A 25,584-nucleotide genomic window follows, 5' to 3' on the forward strand; every position below is an offset into this window, starting at 1 on the left:
TTCACATGGAATTCCAATAAGATTGATTCATGTTTGTGGCAGTAATGTGACAAAATGTGGAAAACTTCAAGGGGGCCGAATACTTTTGCAAACCACTGTATGGTTTGAAACTGCCGCTATACCCTCCCTCACACGCCTAGTGATTAACTGAGATGACTTGCAGCAGGCCCACGCTTCTGCATTCCAGAGAAGTATGACACACAGGGCCGAAATTTAGACACTATCTCATCAGCTTAGGGTGGGAATGGTGTCACTGGTCAACTTTTAAGTATAGTATTTATACTAACTGGATATAATGTAGATAGAATAGCTTACTGCATTTTCAATTAAAGTGCACCTATACTCCTATATTTATGGGTAAAATACAGCAAATTTAGAGTGAAATAAAACCACCTTATAATAACCTATTAAAAGGGGTTTACCTCCACAGCTCCTCCCTTTGGATCCGCCTTGTTTGGAGTACTGATGCTACTGAAGGGGCCAAGAGTGCAAAGTTAAAGTGCTGCAGTGGCACTGCTCCCTGACCCCATGTGACCGCTTTCCTGTTCGCCCCACCCACAGGAAGCTGTTTCCAACCCGCTCAGAAGTGCTCACAGCCTGGCAGTCCTATTGTGCATGCGAATGTGCACACACCAGGACGAATGGAGAGAAAAGGAGACCCACTAAAGAAATAGAGGGAGGCGGTTAAGAGTAACAGTAATGCTGCTCAGATGTGCCGGAGGGTAGGTCCACTTTATAGCCCATCGCCAGCATTTTATTTTGGAACTAGACCTAAGGCCCGTTAACATAAAGGGTGCTAGGCCTCCCTCACAACCCCCCTCCCCTCCCGCCCCCGTCACCACTGCAGCCCCATGTCAGCTCGCATGTGCGCACACTGGCCACCCGCGCACACGCCTGCCCCCTTCCTCCTCCTGTCCCAATGGCCGCCCGCGTGCCGCACATGCGCAGTTCAGCAAAAGCACGGACACAGGAGGAGGACGCAGGGACACAGGGGTTTTATTAGGTAGGATAGTTTGGAGAGCGGTTTGAAACTTTTGTGAGTTTTATAACTTTCTGCGTCTCCTTTGGATGGATTTTCCTCACTTCCTGTTCTTGAAACCAGGAAGTAGACACACTGAAGATTTATTGCAGGAGTTCTGTAAGCTATAACAAAGAAATGTTTTACTTTAAAGGGTACCTGAGCGGTCGTAACTTGTAAAAACGAGGGAGCAGACATGTGTAGGATGCAGTCCTCATGCCCTCTGCTTCCTCCCCCCCCCCCCCCCCCAGTTCTCCTTGGCCCCCCTCTGTTATCTCTTACAGGCTCCTCAAAGCTACTTCCGCAGTCAACCAGGTCGGTAAGTAGTGCACAGATGCTACCCAACGATCTTGATCGCGTCCCCGTGGGTGGGAGTGCTCTGTGCATGCAACACAACATCACAACTGGTTATGCTGATAGAACGCAAATCATCCCCTTATTGCCCCCGATAGCTAGCCACACCTCCAGAACCGCTGGAATGCAATGATGTGTCAGCTTGTTAATATTACAGAGCCACAATAACCCAACATGCATACAGACTGTTTCAGATTGGCTGATCCTCACCAGTGCATGGAATGGATTCATGTGGCTCTATGGGGTAGGACTTGAAACAACTGACTACCCAGCAAGCTTGCCAGCTCTCTTGCATTCTATCCTCCACTTCTGCTGCCAGCCATGAATATAGGGGTTATAAGGGTTGCCAGAGATAAGGACTGAGCTAAGTTATACTTTGTACACAAAAAGAGCATCCATGCTAGTCTGGTATATAGACAGCGGGCTGGATAGTGTACTGGTTAAGAGCTCTGCCTCTGACATAGGAGACCAGGGCTCAAATCTCAGTTCTTTCTGTTCAGTAAGCAAGCACCTATTCAACAAGGAGTCCTCAGGCAAGACTCCCTAACACGGATACTGCCTATGCAGAGTGCCCCAGTGGCTGTAGCTCTGGTGATTGGAGTCTGCCAGGAGAAAAGCGCAATGTAAATATTATTTGTCTTGTCTAATCTGCACTGCACTTCGTAAGAAATGGCAGACTTACCTAGGCTGGAGAAGACTTGGCAAAGTTGTTGGCATTGCTGGCTCACTTAGAACGTGTATAGTGAAACCTACAGGAAGTATGTGTTAAGCCCCATTCACACACTCAACAGCGGTCTTTTATGCTGGGAATACACGGTATGTTTTGTACCGTGTAATCGAGCCGCACGATAGATATCGGCGCGTCCCTACGGGCGCCCGGATCGATTCCCGCTCGTCCTCGCGGTCACTTTTTATCTTCGGCTCGTTTCTGTACCATTGTCCTGCCCGTGGTATCGAGCGGGGAATCGATCCAACGGGTCATCGGACACGTCGAAAATTATCAATCGAGCCATCAGCGGCTTGATTACACGGTACAGAAACGTACCATGTATTCCCAGCATTAAGGTGCCCATACACTCGTCAGATTGGCAGCAGATAGATAAGAAATGCATCTGATGATCTATCTGATGCGTTTTTAGAACATTTTTTACCAGGATAGAATTCCAATAGATTTCAGTTTGAAATCTATTGAAATTCGATTTGATGGCATTTTTTTGTTATCAGATTTCCATTAAGGCCAATGCAAACTGATAAGCAATCTCATCAGATCGACCTAAATTTTCCACCCTGCAAGTTCGATGGAAATCCATCGAAATCCATCGAAATCGGCCATCGATCGGTCGATTGGCCAACCGATTTGCAATCGATCGATCGATCGGGATCGATCGGTCGGCCAGGAAATCGGCTGAGGGCTCGTTTCCACTATCGCGAATCTGCATGCGTCCAACGCATGCAGATCCGCACATGTAATACAAGTGGATGGGCCTGTTTCCACTGTAGCGTTGTTGAGGTGCGTTTTTTTCAGCGTGAAAAAAACGCACAAAAGAGCCAACGATTTCGCCTGCGTCGGGAATCCGTGCGAATCGCCGCTAATGTATTTAATAGTAAAAACGCATGCGTTTGTTACATGCGTTTTTACCCGCGATTTCGCGTGCGATTTCGCACCTTTTTCAATTTTATTTAGCTCTGGCAGTGTCATGGTTAATTTCGCATGGCACCCTGCCATGCGAAATCGCATGCGAAATCGCGGGTAAAAACGCATGTGGAAACGCATCCGCATGCGTTTTTACAAGCGTCGGAATGCGGCCGAAATCGCGTCGCAACAGTGGAAACAAGCCCTGAGTGTATGGGCTGCTTTAGGCTCTCACAACTTTTCTTGTGAAACACCTAATGAAAATCTCTTGCTATTGTTCAGGCAGCTGATAAGACTGATAAGAAGTCAATTCAACCTTTGGATTGACTTCTTATCAGTCTTATCAGCTGCTTGATAAATGATGAATAGCAAGAGATTTTTTTAGGTGTTTCACAAGAAAAGTTGTGAGAGCCTAATGGTGGGAATACACACGGTTCGTTTCCGCATCGACTGCGCCGCTCGATTCCCGACGATTCGATTATTTCCGAACATTTCCGAGCGCATTTCGATGATTTTTAGGTCGATTGCCATGTAAAGTATGGCAAATCGACCTAACGATCCATCGAAACGTGAATCGGACATGTCGGATATAAACAAATCGACGGGTATCGAGTGCGGGAACGAACCGTGTGTATCCAGCATAAAGGTGGCCATACACTAGAACGAGTATGGGCAGATTCGACCAAGAGACAAATTTATCTCTAATCGAATCTTACCAGGTGTCCCGATGTCTGGCTTCTGGCCGTAGCCCCCTAATGGAAGAGGTCATACGTGCTTCTCTAGGACCTATCAGAGAAGCGCCTGTGACCTCCTCTGCTAGGGGGCGGGGCTACGGCAGGACATTGGGATACTTGGTAAGTATAATTAACTTTATTTAAAAATCAAAATGCTCAGCCCAGAAATCGTTGCAAAAAATTGCTTGTTGCAGAGCTTCTATACACAGCATTGAGCGCAAACACATCCCCAATGCTGCATGTCCTGTGATTGCGATTAACCCTAATCACAATCGCACTAGTGGGTTCCCCACCATTTGAATACATTGGCAAAGCATTTTTTCGGGAATCGCAGGCGATTGTCAGCGGCCCAAAATTGCTGACAAAATCACCCTAGTGGGTCCCAGCCATCTTTCAGATGGGAGGCTGTACCTGCGTGCTTGTCACCCACGAGCGCCATTCGGGTGCGATTAGAATGCAGCCTGATGGTAGAGTTTGTAACATCACAAGTGTGAATTCACCACCTTCAGCTGCTCATATGAAAGAGGCCTGAAGCCTTGTATACACATACAATTTTAATTGGCCAAGGTTTGTCGATTTTTAACACTTCCATATAGTATTAGAGCTTACCTACACAATCTGGTCATACATGTATGCTACATTGGGGTGGTAAAAGTGGTCAGTGATTACCCAATCAAAATTGGATGCGTGTATACACCCTGACTACAAAGAAGCATCACTCAGATGTGGTAATTCAATTTAGCTAACAATAATTCAATCTAGGTAACAAGTGTCGCTCTGCAATTAGCAAGGTCGCTGTGAATAAGGCCCCATATTACAGAATGAATGCATCATACAACTATGTAGCTGTCTACGAGACCTACAAAGCCACCAAGTTAGGCTTAAAGGGGAACTGAAGTAAGAGGTATACGGAGGCTGCCATATTTATTTCCTTTTAATCAATACCAGTTGCCTGGCAGCCCTGCTGGTCTATTTCTCTGCAGTAGTGTCTGAATAACACCAGAAAACAAGCATGCAGCTAGTCTTGTCAGATCTGACTTTAAAGTCTGAAACACCTGATCTGCTGCATGCTTGTTCAGGGGCTATGGCTAATAGTATTAGAGGCAGAGGATCAGCAGGGCTGCCAGGCAACTGGTATTGCTTAAAAGGAAATAAACATGGCAGCCTTCATATACCTCTCTCTTCAGTTCCCCTTTAAAATTATCACACATTCAAAATCTGCAGCGCTAGGAGGGTGTAGCATTCATTTCCTCTTCCTTATGTGATAGCAGAACAGAATTCTGGAAGTTGATAAATTTAGTTTTTCTGTGAAATCCGCCCCATCCCTATTCACAAAAAGGTATTTAAAGCTTTTTAACAACACAGCAGAAATATAACTAGATGGGGGTGAGAGCAGAGGATAAATATACTGAAATAAACCCTTTTACAATACTAAGCTTTAAAAAGAAAAAAAGTGACTTTCAGGCCGGCTTCACACTGATAACTAGCGTTAGCACTTTGGTGCGATGCCATGATCACATCGCCAAAAACAACCTTCGGAAATGCCCGGGTCAATGCGCAGGTAATCCCCTTCTGGATGACAGCCAAGCAGGAAGTGCTAGCGCTCATTTCCTGTAGCCGAAAAAACAAATTACGCGGAAGTGTATCGACAAAATACGCTTCCGCACATGCGCTGCAACCAGGGCTGTGGAGTCGGAGATGGAGTAGAGGAGTCGGAGCCATTTTGGGTACCTGGAGTTAGAGTTGGAGGTTTCATAAACTAAGGAGTTGGATGATTTTTGTACCAACTCCACAGCCCTGGCAGCAACGCTACCCGCAAATTCTCCGAACATATGTGTCGCCATAGGCTTACATGACTTCCGGTCCGCCATATGTCGCCACACAAGAAGCCAACCAACAGGATGCACTCACGTCGGGGTTGTGGCAAATACGTCTCGTCCGCTGCATCGCGTCAGTCTGAAAGGCCCCATAGACTTACATTGGCGTAGTGTTGGCCTGTGGTTAAACAGGCCAACGCACAACGCAGATGTGAAGGCGCCTCAGGCTAGGTTCACATGTTATAATGAGTGTGAACTGTAATGGAGACTGGACATGGACTTTAACCTATTGCCCCAGGACCGCCTAACGCCGATCGGCGTAAAGTCCTTGGGGCTCGCTTTGCAAGAGATCACTCCGTCTTCAGACTCCTAGCGGCGATCGCCGCTCGGAGACTGTTAGACGGCGAAACTGCCGTCTAATTACCTTGTATAGCGCTGCAATCCACAGCAGAGCTGTACTGGGGACAGCCATGTGACACGGCTGTCCCCTTGGGAGACCTGACAGTGATCGGCTGTCAGCCAATAGCGCTGATTGGCTTGCGGGGGGGGAATGAAAAAAAAACACAACAAAACAGGGAAATGTATTAAAAAGGACGGCGGCGTGGGAGCGATCCGAGCGGATGGGGCTGGAGGAAGCCCCAAGTATGTAAAAAACTTTTATTATAACTCAGCTCTGGTACACTTTAATAATTTCCCTGGCACTTGTCTACTTTAGGGGATCCAACAAGAATCCTCATAGGGAAATGACAGTAACAAGATTGGGTGGACGGCCCCCTCGCAAACTGCTAGGTTTCCAACAGATTGTAGTAAACTACGCCCCCACTATTCGGCCAATCACAAAGCTTTGCGCTGTAAGAGGGTGCTGTGATTGGAGAACTGTTCCTTATGAATTTTCCTGCTGGGTCCCCTAAAGTAAAGTTCCCTTAGGGCCCTTTTCCACTTGTGCCGCCATCCGTCTCTGTGGTCTGATACAAGTACGCATCCCAATCCCTCTAGGACAGCTATGGGGATTTGCACGCATAATGTGAAAAAAAGACCATTCAGGTAATTGCTCCAAACTGGCCCTAGTGGAAACATGCCCATAGGAAAGCATTGCATGTATGTGGAAAAGAGGAACGTGCTTTGCGATTTTTAAACACATAAAATTGCATAAAATCAATTGCATGCCAATGTGATTTTTATGCAGCCCATAGACAACACGTCCAACGCATGCGGATTCACACATGTAATGCAAGTGGATGGGCCTGTTTCCACTGTAGCGTTGTTGAGGTGCGCTTTTTTCAGCGGTGAAAAAACGCACAAAAGAGCCGCAGATTTCGCCTGCGAGTGGAATGCATGCGAATCGCATGCAATGTATTTAATAGGGAAATCGCATGCGATTTCCCCATGCGTTTTTGCCGCAAATTCGCATAGGTACCAATGTAAATTCACACAGGCAGTGACATGGTTAAAATCGCATATACCCTCACGTATGCGAATTCGCATGCGATATTAACTCTTGCTCCCCAGGGGCCTCTGCAGAGTTTTTGGCAGAGTAGTGTCTCACCTGTGCTGGCGGGCTGGTGAGACATTACACTGCCAAAAAACGTATGGGGAATCGCATCCGCATGCGATTTCATCAGCGGTGGAATCCAGGCGATTCCGCACCGCAATAGTGGAAACGAGCCCTAAAAGGAGAACTGTAGAGAGAGGTGTATGGAGGCTGCCATATTTCTTTCCATTTAAGCAATACCAGTTACCTGGCAGCCCTGCTGAGCTATCTTTCTGCAGCATCACACCAGAAACCAGCATGCAGCTAATCTTGTCAGATCTGACAAAAATATCATAAACACCCAATCTGCTGCATGCTTGTTTCAGGGCTATGGCTAAAAGTATTAGAGGCAGAGGATTAGCAGGATAGCCAGGAAACTGGTATTGCTTAAATGGAAACAAATATGGCAGCCTCCATATACCTCTCACTACAGTTCTACTGGCTCAAAATCGAGCCATGTATTCCCAGTATTAGTCCCCTATACTTTCTACGGTAGTGGTTCTGAGTCACCCTGAGCTGCTTTGTATATGTCATTGCCTTTTTGCCTCTGTGCGGTGCATGCTGGGATTTGTAGTTTTCCAGCAGCGAGACTGAATGCCCTCCCCAAGTCTCTCCTGCCGTCATCTCTGCCACTCACAGGGTGTCTGGCTGCCACTTCATCATCCACTCTGGATATGCCCAGGTTCACCATCCGACCGTCCTTCCTGTAGATCCAAACACCAGTGTCTTTCCCTGCTGGAGTCGCCTAGCACCGCCACTTCCGGGTTACTCACGCCGGCTGCAGCGCCACCTGGTGTTGGAGGATAGTGTATTTTGTAGTTTAGCTCTGTAATGTGCAGCGATATTCCCAGAGAAGAATGTTTTCTTATGTTATTACCGGCAGCCATTCTCCAGCCACACACTGTTCAGATGAACTGATTGATTTCAGATTCGATCAAAAGGGCGGTCTGCCGACTAAATAGCCTACCCGTCGAATCTTCCTAAATTCGGGGACAAACGCATAGGCGGGAGGGTTAGGGAGCGGGGAGGGGATAGTAAAGTCTATGGGATGTAGGTTAACAGGGCCAGCGCTACCATAGAGGCAAAGGGGGCAATTGCCCCAGGGCCACAGAGCCTGTAGGGGCCCCCAAGGTGTCTCCCCCGATATTAACTCTTGCTCCCCAGGGGCCTCTGCAGAGTTTTTGGCGGGCAGGTGAGACACTACACTGCCAAAGACTCTGCAGGGAGCCCAGGAAGCACAGTTAAGCTGGGAGGGGATTGGGAGGAAGGGTCAGGGGCCCAGGAGGGAGTTTTGGCTGCAACAAAGGGCCCCTAATTCTGCTTTTTGTTCGGGGGGGGGGGGGTTATACAATAATACAATACAATAACATTTCTATAGCACTTTTCTCCCATAGGACTCAAAGCGCTTAGGCTCTCTCAGATTCAGTAATTAGTAGGATGAAGTATTCACACAACAAAAGTTATATTTCTGCAAATGCCAAACTGAACAGGTGGGTTTTCAGTCTGGATTTAAACACGTCCAGGGATGGGGCTGTCCTGATCTGTTGAGGTAAGGAGTTCCAAAACGTAGGGGCAGCATGACAGAAGGCTCTGGGACCAAAAGTTTCCAAGTGGACTCTGGGTATGACTAGATTATTAGAACCTGTTGATCTGAGAATGCGGGGATTGCTACGCAGCTGTAACATATCTTTCATGTATCCAGGGCCTAGATTATTCAGGGATTTAAATGTCAGTAGGCCGATCTTGAATAGGACCCTCCATTCTATAGGTAGCCAGTGAAGGGAATGCAGGACTGGCGTTATGTGGCAGTGATGGGGTTGGTTGGTTAGCAGTCTGGCAGCAGTATTCTGTATCAGCTGTAGGCGGTACAAGGCCTTTTTTGGAAGACCAGTGTAGAGAGCATTGCAGTAGTCCAGTCGGGATGTGATGAAGGCGTGGACTAAGGTTGGCAGATCTTCTGGGGGGATGAGGTGCTTGATTTTTGCAATGTTCTTCAGGTGAAAATAGGATGATTTCACCACAGCAGAGATTTGAGTTCTGAAGTTTAAATCCCCATCAATTAGAACTCCCAGGCTACGCACATGATCAGAGCTGCGTAGATCCGTGCCTCCTATTCCCAGTGGTGAAGACTGCAAGTTAAGTTGTTTTGTTATCATGCTCTGCCCTCCAATCAGAAGGACTTCAGTTTTGTCTGCGTTTAGTTTCAGCCAGTTGTCATTCATCCATTGCTGTAGTTCACGTAAGCAGGCGTTTATAGTTAGAGTTGGGTCTGTCACACCAGGCTTGAAGGAAAGATATAGTTGGGTGTCGTCTGCATAGCAGTGGTATGTCAGGCCATGTTTTTGGATTAGTTTTCCCAACGGTAGCATGTAAATTGTGAAAAGCAGGGGAGAGAGGATTGAGCCCTGGGGCACCCCATACTTAAGTGTTACAGGGGTGGACAGGAAGGGCCCCATAGACACTTTGTGGGTTCTGCCACTCAAGAAGGATTGGAACCACTGAAGTACTATGCCATCAATGCCGCAGTATTCCTGTAGCCTGTTTATCAAGATGTCATGGTCAACTGTGTCAAAGGCTGCAGAAAGGTCTAGCAGTATGAGGATCGAGCACTCTCCTCTGTCTCTTGCCATGAGCAGGTGGTTGCATATTTGGATGAGGGCAGTTTCAGTGCTGTGGTGTTTCCTGAAGCCAGACTGGAATGGGTCATAACTGTTATTTTGTAGGATTCTGGCTTCTAGCTGGAGGTATACAGCTTTTTCAATTAGCTTGCCCAGAAAGGGGAGGTTAGAGACTGTTATGATCATGTCTGCAGCGTTTACTGCTGGCTGCAGTGGTATTGTAACCCAAGCAGTTCTGATGTCATTACATGCATTTTCTTGCATAGTTTGGTTTGCACTTAAACTAGTTGCTGATTCCATCTGCAGTCGCTCTGAAGTTAATGACAGTTTCATATGCTTTTGTGTACACAAACATTGTCTGCTGCAATGGAGGGGCAATCCCTTTCCTGCAGGCTGCATATCATTGTCTGCCTTTTCCTGCTGTCAGCCTGTGATTAATTACCATTCACTTGTGTGGGAATCTGCAGGTCTGCTCCCATTGGATGACCTCAGTATAAAGAACTGCTTCCTGCAATGCCTCATGGGCTACCATAGTCTCAGATCCTGTCTGTTACTCTGCTCGTGCCCCACCTCGTTCCTAGTCCGTGTGGACTGCGCTGACTCCTGCGAAGGGGTCAGCGAGTCCTCCTAGTTCTGCTCTTGTTTCTAGAAGTTGTTACTTTGCTTGTCTTGTGTCATATATTGGTTCATCGCCAATATATACGCATACTTGCACGTTTATTATTTTCCTTGTATTCGTGTTACGTTGATACATCAGTGTCGCTGATATATACGTACACGAACTTTTTATATCCTGTGTTCCGTTAGTCAGTGTTCCAGCACGCTGAGCTAGTTATCCTGTTCCTGGTCCTGTTTGTGGATTGCGTTCATCTCTGCGAAGAGATAGCGAATCCTTCTGAGTCCTGTTCCCTGTATTACTCCAGTCTTAGTCAGAGTTCCTGCTTATGTCATATATCGGTTCATTGCCGATATATACATATGTTAGTCAGACGTTACAAATAGTTTCATTGATAGCTGTCATTGTAATACGCTAGGAAATCATACTTATTGTATAATTATCTGTGTTACGTTCATCTATCTTGATCCTGCTATTTCCTGACTATCCTGTCCTGTCTTTGTGAGGCACGCCATTGCTGCAAACGCATTGGCTACCTCATTCCAGTCTGTTTTATTGTGGACGCTTGCTGTCACTAAGTAGTGGCTAGTTAAGCAAGCGTTCATTCTGTCTACCTGTCCTGATCTCCTCAGTCCTGGTTTATGCGCTCAGCGCTACTTTGCGCTGAGACGTTATTACGAAAGTGTTGTTTGTGGCTGTTCGGATCTGCACCAGCTCTGTGCACCACAATCTCCTATTGGAGTCAGTCCTCTCCTCCACTAAACTGGGGATATCCTGATTCCTTGTGCTGGTGTGTGTGCCTCCTTCACGTCGGCTTGTGTGTTGTATGCTGACTGTGGAGATTACACCTCCAAGCTTAAAGAGACTCCGTAACAAAAATTGCATCCTGTTTTTTATCATCCTACAAGTTCCAAAAGCTATTCTAATGTGTTCTGGCTAACTGCAGCACTTTCTACTAACACAGTCTCTGTAATAAATCAATGTATCTTTCCCCTGTCAGACTTGTCGGCCTGTGTCTGGAAGGCTGCCAAGTTCTTCAGTGTTGTGGTTCTGCTATGAACTCCCCTTTATGCAGACTGCCTGTGTGTTATTTAGGATTAGAGCAGCTTCTCTCTTCTCTCTCTTATCTTTTACAAGCTGGATAAATCGTCCTCTGAGCTGGCTGGGCTTTCACATACTGAGGAATTACAAACAAGGGCAAAGCTGTTTGCAGGAAGAAAAGAGCAGCCTGAAACTTCAGTGCATGGGGGAAAGAAACACACAAATGATCTCTTGAGATTCAAAAGGAAGGCTGTATACAGCCTGCTTGTGTATGGATGCATTTTCTATGTGTGGACATACTGTACATCAACCTACTTCCTGTTTTGGTGGCCATTTTGTTTGTTTACAAACAAACTTTTAAAAACTGTTTTTAACCACTTTTAATGCGGCGAGGAGCGGCGAAATTGTGACAGAGGGTAATAGGAGATGTCCCCTAACGCACTGGTATGTTTACTTTTGAGCAATTTTAACAATACAGATTCTCTTTAACAGAGACAGGTCTGTAGCTGGTCATTGCATCTGGGTCCAGGGAAGGTTTTTTGAGGAGAGGCCTGATGATTGCTTCCTTCAGTAAAGCAGGAAATATCCCTGATTGTAAGGAACAGTTAACAATTTTGAGTAATACCGGTACGAACAGGTCGGGGCAGTTCAACATGAACTGTGTTGGGCCAGGATCCAGGTCACAGGTAGTTAGGCGGATGTGAAGGAGGATGCTTGATGTGACTTCTTCATCAATTTCTTTGAAGTTTGACCAAGGTGTTACGTTGTCTCTGCTAATGGTCTTCGGCGCTATATTAGGCTCAGATGCTGTAAGTTGGATGGCGGACCTTATAGCGGAGACTTTGTCTGTGAAGAAATGGGCAAATTGGTCACAGAGGTCCTTTGAAGACTCGATATTAAGTTTTTGACATGCTGGGTTGCAGAGTTTTTCCACTGTGCGGAACAGTTGGGCTGGTTTGTTAACTGCATTTGCAATCTCTTGTGATAGAAAGGATGATTTTTTTTCCGTGATTACCTTTTGGTAGCTCTTCAAGTGGAAGATTAAGGCATGTTTGTCTTCTGGGGACTGAGATTTGCGCCACAGCCTCTCAAGTTTTCGGCCTTGTCTTTTCAGCTCTTTTATAGCGTTACCAAACCACTGTGCATGATGGTGTGGAGTAAGATATTTGGTGCGCAGAGGAGCAATGGTCTCAAAGGTGGAGGACACACATTTGTTGTATTTAACCACCAGAGTATCAGGGTCCAAGCTGGAGTCAGTCAATTCATCAAAGCTAAGGTTATCTCGGATATGTTGAGGTGTTAGCCCTTTTAAGCAGCGATATTTTATTTGATTCTTGACCTGGTGTTCGACGGCTGGTATTGAGAGGGAGAAGTGGATAGTGTGATGGTCTGACCAGGCAACAGGATTAATTTCCACATTGGCTATTGACAGCCCAGTATGGAATATAAGGTCCAGAGTGTGACCTTTCCTGTAAGTAGCAGAGCTGATTGATTGGAGGAAGCCCAGTTCATGTAAGGCACGAGGTAGCTCTTTTCCAAATTGTGAAGAGGAGTCGTCCACCCATGTATTGAAATCTCCAAGAACAATCCATCTGGGGTGTTCCAGTGTTTGTTGGGGGCCCCAAAACTAATTTTGCCCTGGGGCCCCATTGTCACTAGAACTGGCCCTGTAGGTTAATTCGACGATATAGGCTATCATTTATAAAAGTGTGGTCGGTAAAAAAAATCTGTGCGGGAAAATACCGCACGGTATAGACTTCTGGGTGGTCATTCATAAAAATGTTGCCTGTTGCGATACAAGTGCGGAGATTCCCCCAAAAAGGCTTTTGGTAGGCTGGCGGAAACAGAGAAGCTGCCTGAGTTCCTCAGTGCGCTGCTCTCTCTGCTGCTGCTGCTGCTGCTTGGGAGGCCTGTCTCCATTCACTTAAATGTATTCCGCATGCTTATCGCTACTTCCAAGGGAGCAGTATTTCCTATCCTCATACCGCTTGCGTTAATCTTTATGAATTGACATTTTGTTACATTCTTTAAGATAATCTCCACACAAGGCGGTAATTTATCGCTCTGCATGGGAATGTCAGCTTTTCATGCGGAAACAGCCTTTATGAATGGACACTTTGCTAAGTGGTAGGTAAAGTGAGCGGTTTTCAGCATTTCCGCATGTGGGAATGCTTTATGAATGATAGCCATAGGCTATTTCGTTGGAGTACCGGTTCAGGGACGGCTGGCGATGGAACGTTTTAGGCTAATGCTAAGCACTTTTCTGCCACCGAGCAGAAAATCGTTTGGTTACCGGTCTTTTTGTTGTAGCATTGCGTTTCGAACCCCTAGGGGGTCGCATAACTATTCGAAGGCAGTCATCTTGGACCCTACATGTAGCATTTAAGGCGAAACGAGATAACAGGATCTACCACAGCTTTTATGTGAAACGATGCAAAAAGCTATCAACGTTGTTTAAATCAGAATCATTTACATCTGCCAGGCACAACTGGGTTGCACCCAGAATTGGACTTGGCGCATACAGGGCTTAAAGCTAACCTCCTTTAGATTGTAAGCTTGCAAGGGCGGGGCTCTCTCACCCTTTTGTGTCTTGGAATTTTATTTATTTAAAGAGAGTCTGAAGCGAGAATAAATCTCGCTTCAGCTCTTATATATAGCAGGGGCATGTGTGCCCCTGCTAAAACACCGCTATCCCGCGACTAAACGGGGGTCCCTTCACCCCCAAATACCCCTTCGTGCAGCGCATCCCCTTTTCCGCATAGAGGCAGGGCTAGCCGCCGCAGCCCTGCCTCACGTGTGTCTGTCAGCGCGTATCTCCGCCTCTCCCCCGCCCCTCTCAGTCTTCCTTCACTGAGAGGGGCGGGGGAGAGGCGGCGATGCGCCGCTGATAGACGCGCTATGAGGCAGGGCTGCAGCCGTTAGCCCTGCCTCCAGCAGCAGCAAAATCTACGACCAAGTTGGTCGTTGATTTTGCAGGGGGGGGGGGGGGGTTGGGGGTGAAGGGACCCCCGTTTAGCCGCGGGATAGCGGCGTTTTAGCAGGGACACACATGCCCCTGCTATATATAAGCACTGAAGCGAGATTTATTCTCGCTTCAGTGTCTCTTTAATAGCTTGCACTCTTTTATACATTTAGTCATCATGTTACATCTGTCATGTAACCACCAGTTCTGTATTTTGTACCAGTGTCCATATTTGATGTATATGATTGTCTGTATCATTATGTAGCCCTTGTTCGTTTTCCTATTTTGCATAGCGCCACAAAATATGGAGGCGCTTTATAAATAAAAAATAATAATAAAAAGTACCTGAAATCTTAACTCTAGGTGTATTTATACTTAGCTGAGGTGCATGTGCTCCGGCCGCGCCGTTGTCTTATTATTGCCACCGGTAATCTGATCAGTCGCGGTAAATCGTACACTTCTGCACATGTGCGTCCCGGCCGAGCTTCTGCCCCTGTCGCACTTATGCTCCCGGGAGCATTCTGTCCCTGGGAAATAGTACTGCGCAGGAGCAGAATGCTTCCGTCTTCGGGGGCGTGGCAGGGGACTGTGCATGGCCAAGCCACGCAGGCCAGAAGAGTGCAGTGCGGCGATAGGAAGACAACATGGCGGCTAGAGAGGGGGCCCTGGCACCTCATGGGGCTGGAGGAAGCCCCAGGTAAGTATAAATACACCTATATTTAAGATCTAAGGTTTCCTTTAAGTATGAGGAGCAGACTAACAATTCACAAATACAGCAGAGTAACCCAGAATGACCAATAAAAAAAATATATATGTACAATATGCAGCAGTGTAAACACGATTGTCGCTAAAGGTGCGTACACACATGCGACTATAGTCGATTGTAACGATCGTTCCCCGATCTTTACCAACGACGATCGTTACAAAAAACGAACCACCGACTATTAAGGCAAACGACGAACGAGCCAAATCGCTACAAAAGAAAGTTCTGTCTCGGCGGATTTTAACCAACGACGATCGTTTGCAAAAGTAGTACATCGTTGGAAACGGTCGTTCGTACTAGGCTTGACATGCGCATTTCACTATTTCTCCCTGAAACTTCTCATTTTTATGCGCAGGCGCAATAGTTGCTTTACGTGATGTAACGTTCGTTCTGACGATCAGATCGTTACACACCTTTTAAAACTATCTTTACTTAGGTCGTTTTTTCATCAATTAAAAGTTCGTTCGTCGTTCTCAACGAACGATCGTTGTCGCATGTGTGTACGTAGCACAACAGTAAAGCAAACCTAGGTGGGAGACAGGGGACGCTGAGAGTTCATGAGTTTGACAACCGAGGGGAAAAAGCTGTTCCTATGCCTTGATGTCCTGGTGGAGATAGACCGAAACCTCAGGCCCGATGGAAGCCAACTGAAGGAGCAGTGACCCGGGTTTCTGGCTGTAAAGGATCGTTGGCAATCCTCAGTGCTCTGGAGCACAGTCGGTAGATGTAAAGAAGATCGAGACGGGGGAAAGGGGTTCCAAATGATGGTAGATCCCAACAAAACACCACTTTCATCAGTCGCATTTACCTTCCATGTGAACTAGTCCTTAGGCTAGTTTCACACTGGAACACTGCATTCCATATCCTGATCCCAACAGAGAGGGAAAGTTGCATTGTGCATTATACAGTGAAGCATTCAGTACATAAAATGTAGGCTTAAGGGCCCGTTTCCACTGTTGCGACGCGATTTCGCCGGCATTCCGACGCTTGTAAAAACGCATGCGGATGCGTTTCCGCATGCGTTTTTACCCGCGATTTCGCGTGCGATTTCGCATGGCAGGGTGCCATGCGAAATTAACCATGACACTGCCAGGGCAAAATAACATTGAAAAAGGTGCGAAATCGCGGGTAAAAACGCATGTAACAAACGCATGCGTTTTTACTATTAAATACATTAGCGGCGATTCGCACGGATTCCCGACGCAGGCGAATTCTGTGGGTCCCGTCGTGCAGATTTGGCCCGCCGCCAAATCGCTCCCGCACGCCGCACATGTGGAAACAGCCCCGGCCACTTCAGTGTAACAAGCGAATCCGCATCTCGTCGCCGCATGCGGATTCGCTATGGTGGAAACGAGCCCTTACAGCAACAGTAAATGTGTGCATTGTCTGGTAACTGCAGAGCATGCAGGGGTAACCAGGGCTGAGGGGGGCCCCAACTACTAATCTTCATGTTATGTGTGTGTTTTGGAAGGTGTGGGGGTGGGGTCTTATTACCTTTAGAATTACTTTGCCTAACTGTGTTTTGGGGGGGAAAAAACACAGGGCCTTTTTGAGTTACACTCTTACATTACAGTTGTCTATGCCCACGTCATGACCACGGCCATTTCCCCATCACCACATTATGGCCCCACCCATTTATCGGCAACACACCATGGCCACGCCCATTTCCCAGCAACAAGTCATGGCCTTGTACATTTTTTCTACGCCACGTCATGGTCACGCCCATTTTTTACTCATTTTTTTCAAAAGATAGCGAGGATAATGTCTTACCTAAGCGTCCACAGCGTCCTAGATGGGGAATAGTAAATAACGCTGCCTGGACTTTTGCAGGAGCAGGGTGAGCCATTTTTCAGCTTTACCATGTGCCCAAATTTGGATTTGGAATTGGATCAGGCCAGAGATGGATTAAGATGTAATGGGGCCCTAGGCAAGGTGTTAGATTTGGGGCCCCTTGTGATCCTTTTGATAAGCTGAAGTAAAGAGAGGCCAAAGAAGGCAGCAGATGGGCCCCTTGACACCCACTAGATGCCAAGCACCTGCTTAGATTGCCTGATGGATGATCCTGCTCTGGATCAGGCCCACTGAGGAGTTGGGCTAGCTCACACCAAAAATCAGCAAGCTTAATCTCAAACGCTTAGCGCTTTGGGGAGCAATTTGCAGTGGCAATGCCCGACATGTGCCTGATCTTCTGTTTATGCCTAGCGATTTTGGAGCATTTGACGATTTTGTAGTTCTTGTGGAAATACAGGAAGTGCACTTTGATCTGAAAGTAAATAGCTTTTGGCAAACAAAAAAATGCTTTGAAAAATGATCTGTTCAAAGATTTTTCAAGCAATTTTATAGTTTTCCTACACGTCACATTGAGGCGTAATCGCCTCCAAAATGCTGTAGGACCCACGTTTGCAAAAAAAAATTACAGTGATCTAGCCCATACAGACACACTAGCCAAGCGTTTGCCTAATCGCTGATGTTTTTTTTCAAAAACAATTTTTATTAATGCCATATGCATGTAATAAACAGACATTTCAAATTGCCAGTTACAACAAGCGCTCAGAAATGTTCTTTGTGTGAACCAGCCCTTGAGGCTGGTTTCACATCAGAAACCAGTGTTTTGGTTGCGGTGTGATCAGTGCTGGTTCTAGACCTGTGAGGATGCGCAACATATACCCCCCCCTCCCCCCCCCCCCCCCCACATTTGGAATGATCGCACAGCACCCAACAATTTGCTCTGCTTCCTTTTATGTTCTCACATGACATGCTGCAGCTCCACACAATAGCACACTGGCCAGGCTTGCTCAAATCCGAATTTGGGAGATACCTGGATAGTTCTATCCAGATATCTCCCAGTAAACCTGTGCAGGGGGGGGGGGAGCGTCCTTCCGGGTTGAAGGAGGAAGTGTTTGGTGTCACGTGATGCGCGTGGACCGCATCGTAGGAGGCGCTGAGGGATGGAGCAAGAAGACGTCAGACAGGTAAGATTGACCCCCCGCTCCCCCCCCCCCCCCCCCCCCCCAGGTTTACTGGGAGATATCCGGATAGAACTAACCAGGTATCTCCCAAATTCAGATTTGAGCAAGCCTAAAGGTGCCCATACACTCGTCAGATTGGCAGCAGATAGATAAGAAATGCATCTGATGATCTATCTGATGCGTTTTTAGAACATTTTTTACCAGGATAGAAGTCATATAGATTTCAGTTTGAAATCTATTGAAATTCGATCTGATGGCATTTTTTTGCCATCAGATTTCCATTAAGGCCAATGCAAACTGATAAGCAATCTCATCAGATCGACCTAAATTTTCCACCCTGCAAGTTCGATGGAAATACATCGAAATCGATCGAAATCGGCCGTCAATCGGTCGATTGGCCAACCGATTTGCAATCGATCGATCGATCGGGATCGATCGGTCGGCCAGAAAATCGGCTGAGTGTATGGGCTGCTTAACACTGGCTGACTTTGAGTCTGAGAGTCTCGCTTCTCCTCCTACTCTGACTGCATGCTGTTAGTGTAAACACAGTACAAACATGCTGCCCCTGTAATCTCTGCACTTGCTGCAAGTGTTTCACCTTGCTTCATGAGAGAACCGGCCCTGGGTGGGATCACATGATCGTGCAGCAGTGTAAAAAATAGCCTTTGGAGATTACCGCAGTAATCTCACTTCTGACTGCAAGCCAAGCAATAATTGAGGCTTCCTAACGCTCACTTCCTGTGGCCAAAGAACGAATTGGACAGATGTGTTTTGAAAAAAATACACTTCCGCGCCAGCGCACTGCAACATGAATGCAACATTTTAAAAAAATCTGCATCGCCATTGACTTACATGACTTCTAGTCACCGCATGTCGCCGCGCATGTTACCCTATAAGGCGCTGTTGCTTTTGCAGCAAATGCAACGCTTCCGGTACATTGCAGCGCACCGCGGCAGATATGAAATGTCCCATAGGTTTTCATAGCGTCACCCTGCAGTAAAATAGGGTAACGCAATGCAATGAAAACGCCCCAGTGTGAAAGGGGCCTCAAGGACAAGCAAGAGGGATATGGAGGCTGCTATATTTATTTCCTTTTAAATAGAACCCGAGGTGGGAATTTATTATGCTAGTGGGGCACAGAGGCTGGTTGTGCACACTAACACCAGCCTCTGTTGCCCCATGGTGTGCCTCCATCTCCCCCCTGCTCGCCGCTATAGCCCCCGCAGTGCTGGCGACATGCAGCGTGTTGCCAGCACAATGTTTACCTAAGCGCTGTCTGTCAGCGCTGCTCCCCCGCCTCCTCTGTATCGGCGCTACCTGCCCGCGTCCCTTCCCTCTCGCTGATTGGAGGGAAGTGACGCGGTGGGTAGCGCCGATGCGGAGGAGGCGGGGGAGCGGCGCTGACTGACAGCGCTTAGATAAACATTGTGCTGGTGACACGCTGCGTGTCGCCAGCACTGCGGGGGCTATAGCGGCGAGCAGGGGGGAGATGGAGGCACACCATGGGGCAACAGAGGCTGGTGTTAGTGTGCACAACCAGCCTCTGTGCCCCACTAGCATAATAAATTCCCACCTCGGGTCCTCTTTAAGCAATACTAGTTGTCTGGCTGTCCTGCTGATCTGCCTCTAATACGTTTAGCCATGGCCCCTGAACAAGCATATGCAGTTCAAGTGTTTCTTATATTATTGTCAGATCTGACAAGATTAAAAGCCACATGCTTGTTTTTTTTTTGTGTGTGTGTTATTCAGACACTACTGCAGCCAAATAGATTGGCAGGACAGCCAGGCAATGTGCATTGTTTAAAAGGAAATAAATATGGCAGCCTCCATATCCCTCTCACTTCAGTTGTCCTCATAAGGACAAGAGCAATTTTCACATATAAGCGATGCTCCCATTAATTTGCCAATAACTTTATTACTACTTATCACACTTAACTGATCTTTTTTTTTTTTTTTTTTTTAGAGGACAAATTAGGCTTTTCGCGTGTGATCAGTTTGTTTAGTAATCACCTCGTTTTCTATGCATTTTAAAAGGAAAATAAGGGAAAGAATAGAAAAACACACTATTTCTACATTTACATACATTATAGCTTTACAATAAACAGTGCTAACTATGTTAAACCCACAATGTTATTTGCTTATCCATTCTGGTTATTACAACATTTAGATTATGTTCCTAGTACAATGTATGGTGAATATTGTACTTGCAAATAAAGTGTCTTTTTTCTGTTTTTTTTTTTTGCTTTCTCGTTGAACACTATCAATGGTTACAAGACCTTATTTACAAAAAATAATAGTTGTATACCCTCGTGGCACACATATTTAAAAAAAAAAAAAAAAAACAGGTTCCCAAGGTAACAATATATGTTTTTTCTTTTATATTCTGTAACGTTGTTTTCATTTTCCAAGTCTTTTATTTTAGTACAGAATAAGCAAAAATTTAATTTCTTTTGATTTAGTTTGTGACTAAAAAGAATACACAAGACATGGGCCTCAACCCTAAAACTCTTTTAACTCTATTCTATTACTTATCATGGTTAAAATGATACCACCTTTGTTTCTTGTAGTCAGAGGTGTAGCTAGGGTTTTCAATACCAGGAGACAAAATCAGTTTTTGCGCCCCCTTGTGACAAGGTGTGAACCATAAGGGAGTCCATCACGCTTTCCAAGAGATATTTGAGTTTTGAATAATTTCCTGCATGTCCGATCTGCAGTTGATTAAGAACAGGATCGATTTTCAGATCAGCACTGCACAAAATCGATCCTGTGCTCCATCAGTAGCAGATCGGACATGCCGGAAATGATCAATTTGACCCATCCACCTGGCAGGAAATTGCATTGTGTGTACCAGGCATTAGAAAGTTGGGAGATACGCAGAAATACACATGATCTACTTTGCTGATGCAAACATGGCAAGCGCTGACTACAGCAGGGAAATAAAACAAAACAAAACTCCGGGGCAGAGAGCAGGAGGAAGCAGGGGAGAAGATTGCATCCTTCTACCGTCTTTCATAGACTCTTCAACAGGGACGCATCAGGGATTGTAAAACCTGTAACTGCGCCCCCCCAGATGGTGCACCCGGGGACAGATGTAACCCTTGCCCCCCCCCCCCCCCTCCCCCATAGCTACTCCTCTGCTTGTAGTTTTCCTTAACCTTTCCTAAGTTTGATCATAATTTTAAAAATTACATTTTTATGTTTGAATGAGTTTGTCCCTACCTATTTTTTGCGTGACATGGGTCACAGCTTTTAGACACACCAAAATGTATTCTACAACTCGTCATGGTTAAAATGATGCCACATGTGCCTCGTTTAGTAACAAACTGGTGGTGCACTTTCTACAACTTTCTACACTGTATAAGGAAACGCGGAAAGGCCGCTGTCTCTCGAGGTGAGGCGGCCGTTTCCGCGTCCAGCATGGCGTCACAACGCGGAAAAAACGCTGCATGCCGCTTAGGCAGTACGGCGGAATCCGCATTGGTAACGGCGGAATCCGCATCAGAGGCGGCCCCCGCACTAGATACATTGCATGACAGTACTGGTGTGGCTGGGACTGATAGTCCACCAAGATTCAGACTTACACGCGCGAGCACAGAGGCAGAGTTTAAATAGCAGTTAGAAGGGAGTCGGCTGACTAGCTGGGTCAGCTGACAAATTCCACTGCTCTCATTGGACCAGCAATTAGGGAGGTCCTGGAAAGGTCCTAGAGTATATATACTGCTGGTTGTTCACTTGCTCTTTGTCTGGCGTGCGATCACATATGTGGGAGCACCCAGATCCGTAGTCAGATCCGCAAGTGTGCCGGGACCAGCTGGAGCTGTAATCCTACACTTAGCTAGATTCTGTTGATAGCTAAAGTACTAGTTTGATTGTGATTATCTGTTATGACTTTTGCCTGCCTTGACTATCCTCCTGAACTCTGATCTTGTACTTCGATATTTCTGATACTCTGTTGCCGAACCCCGGCTCGTTCCTTGACTCTGCTTCTGCCTCCTGATTTTGTACCCCGATATATCTGATACCCCGTTGCTGAACCCTGCCTGTACTTTGACTCCGCCTTTGCCTCCTGATCTTGTACTTTATCTGTCCGTGTGTGTACTACCTGGCTTGTCCGACCTCGAGAACCGACCTTACCGTTAGAGGCGGTTCCTCGCTCTGTTAGCGACCCTTCCTCCTGAGGGTCACTTTCAGACTATCCTTCCTACTGTCAGTCTGACTCCTCCCGTCTTGGAGAGCTCAGGTCTGCGGAAGGAATCTGTGCAGTACTCCTTGCTGCACTGAGGCCTAGTCCTCAAAGTGTTACTGTTACACCAAGCACTACACTCTACTCAGGTGAACAGAGGTTAGCTAGTATATCGGATTATCAGTGATACTGCAGGTCACGTATAATCTGGTATATATCTGTATTCCCAGTGATTCTGCAGATCACTGGTAATCAGATCCTCTCTGTGCTTCACCGATCGTTACACAGTGGAATATTGTAACGATTGCGGAATCGTTTTCGTGGTCAGTGCACAAGATGCACACTGACACAACGAAAACCCCCCACAAGCGTATAATTAAGGGAACCCAGGCTAGGTGCAATGCACCAGCAGAGGGCAATTCCCACCGGCAGATGGCGTTGTGGAGTGCAGACGAGCACAATCGCTGCACGACCACAGATGCCAGATGGGGATTGTACAGATCTAAGACACGCAGGGCTGAACAGCCCTCAAAGAGAAAGAGCACAGATATAGGATGAATGTGTATCCACCAATCTAGTCGCGACCCAGCGACGGTGAACACACATCAGCAGAAACCAAAGCAAGAATGCAATCGCAGAGAATGGCGATTACCAAGAGACACCAGACAGAAAAAGGACAGGGCACGAGAGGAGCAAAGGCACAGCAAACAACAATGAGAAGTAACGAAAATAACAAACGCTAACTAAAACGTGAACACCGCACTCATTCGCAACAGCGAACGCGTTTACAGCGCGGTCTCCGCATGATAAGCACAACAGAGACAAGCACGCCTAACTAACCACCGACAGACAAACACGAAACAGAGAACGCGAGCGCTTGCTTAACGGTTACCTCACCGAGCCTACAGCAAGCGTTCGTATCAGACAAGACAGACAAACAGAAAACAGGAATAAGCTAGGAAGGATCCACAGCCGCTACCGCTAGGGGCTAGTGCGATCCAGGCAAGACAGATCAGAAGGCTCCACAGCACTAGTGCTAGGCTAGTGCGATCCAGGCAAGACGCATCAGAAGGATCCACAGCACTAGTGCAAGGCTTGTGCGATCCAGGCAAGACAGATCAGAAGGATCCACAGCACTAGTGCAAGGCTAGTGCGATCCTGCAAGACAGATCAGAAGGATCCACAGCACTACCGCTAGAGGCTTGTGCGATCCAAGAAAACAGAACAGAAGGATCCACAGCGCTAGCGCTAGAGGCTAGTGCGATCCAGGAAAACCGAACAGAAGGATCCACAGCGCTAGCGCAAGACTAGTGCGATCCAAGCAAGACAGATCAGAAGGTGCTACCGGTAGCAACCGCTGCCCCGGTTAGCACCCAGACAAACAGAACGATTTCCTGTCGACCACCGCTGGGACAGGACAATCGCAACAGACAGACAAAACAGACATGCAATCTAACTGAACTAGGAACTGCCTAGTACAGTTCCAAGAATTACTCTAAGATAACTTGAACAAGAAATAGCATGGCTGACACTCTAGAAGTGTATACAACAAACCCTGAAGGAATGACCAGCAAAGGATTGTGGGTGATCCCAACCTTTATACTGCCAGCAGCTAGATGATTTGCATAACCAATGTATGCAAATCTCTCAGCAGCAGAGCAGGTCTGGAACTTGCAAGACAGAGCCAGGTCTCTTATCCAGAGACCTGCATCCCTCAGACACAAGGAATGGTCAAACAGCTGTCTGCCTATGCAGCCAGCTAAGCGGATCCTTACAAATATATATCCGCCCAGTAGTCTGATGCAAGGAAACACGGCAACACCTTGCTCTGAGAGTACACGGTACTATGTTGTCAGAGCCAAACTTCCTCGGGGAATTTATGAGGATGCACAAGACCAGTCTGTACAGGCAGAAGTTGTTGCTGCTGCGAAATGGATAAGAATTGCAGGAACTGATACTGCAGAGATTTGTTATTGCTACCATACCCAACTACATGAAACTTGTGAGTCTCAACACTGGTGCTCTCCATAATTTGCCGTCACTGTACTAAAAGAGTGAATCATGCAATAAACGGAAATAAGAGATGCAACCCGGAAAATATTCCACTTTCACTTCCTTTCGTCTCGCACGCAATCCTCCTGCGTCTTCCATGGGCATATCAAAAAGAATGAACTGGAAAAACTGGCAGTCTCGTGTAGTTATCAGGTACTGTGGCATTAATCATCAGCAGATTTATTGTTTACAGCTGAATACAAATTGTTGCGCAGTTTCGTATGCTTGAGCAATACCTTTTTTTTTTTACGCAACTGATCTGGGGCAGGCAGACTGTTCTTCGGTATTTATTGCTTAAAGAGAACCTGTACTGAGTAAAAATATTTAAAATAAACACATGAGGTAACTTCAAATGAAAATTACAGAGTTGCCTCGCCATCAGTTCCTCTCAGAAGCTCACCATTTTCTTCTGACAATTATCCCATCCAGTTCTGACAATATTTTGTCAGATCTGAAATATATCAGTTGCTGTCAGTAAAATATCAGTTGCTGTCAGTTATAGCTGAGAGGAAAACGGATGTACCAGGCAATGTCCATGTTTCCCTATGGCTCAAGTGGGCGATGTTACAGTTTAACTGTGTGCTGACCAGAAAACTGTTATGGGGTAATGGCTATTTTCAAAATGGAGGACGGAAAATTCTCTTGATCATAGTGAACAAATAGGACGCGGGACAGGAGAAAGACACTGAGGAGTAGACTACATGGAAGGTAAGTATGACTTGTGTATGCCTATTTTGACTTTTATTTTCAGTACAGGATTTCTTTAAACAATACCAGTTGCCTGGCTGTACTCCTGATCCTGTGTCTCTAATACTTTTAGCCACAAACCCTGAACAAGCATGCAGCAGAACAGGTACTCCGACTCAGGTTTTACTGGATTACCCATATTCTTGTTCAAGGGTTTTGACTCAGACACTACGCCAGAAGATCAGGACTGCCAGGCACCTAGCATTGCTTACAAGGAAATAAATATGGCAGCCTCCAATCCACTCTCACCTCGGGTTCCCTTTAATTCATCTCAGGTACACTTTTAAAAAACAAAACAACTACACATAACCCAGTAGTGGGAAGCACCTGGATAGTTCTGTGGCATTATTACACCCCTCTGTTCCAGCACTAGGTCCCTTCAAACATATTCAACAAAACTGTTGAATATGTTTCTTGTGGCCGTGCATGCACGACGATGGCCTGCACCAACGATGAACGCGACGGAAACCCCGGGCAGTGTAACTCAAAATGTATTATGTGCCCCCCCCGGTGCCAGTGCATTTATACTTTACCTATCACGCTGTC

At 46.6% G+C, this 25,584-nt stretch overlaps 1 protein-coding gene across 1 annotated transcript in view; it reads right to left on the reverse strand.

The window, feature by feature from the left end:
• TMEM141 (transmembrane protein 141) overlaps positions 1–7,852 on the reverse strand; it is a 53,055-nt gene extending 45,203 nt beyond the window's left edge. The window contains exon 1 of the mRNA XM_068249915.1: positions 7,725–7,852. Coding sequence (XP_068106016.1) covers positions 7,725–7,778 — 54 coding nt within the window. The 5' untranslated portion in view covers positions 7,779–7,852. The remainder of the gene's footprint in view (positions 1–7,724) is intronic.
• Positions 7,853–25,584: the final 17,732 nt, after the last annotated feature.

This window comes from Hyperolius riggenbachi, chromosome 8 (genome assembly GCF_040937935.1).
Source record: "Hyperolius riggenbachi isolate aHypRig1 chromosome 8, aHypRig1.pri, whole genome shotgun sequence".
Lineage (NCBI taxonomy): Eukaryota > Metazoa > Chordata > Amphibia > Anura > Hyperoliidae > Hyperolius > Hyperolius riggenbachi.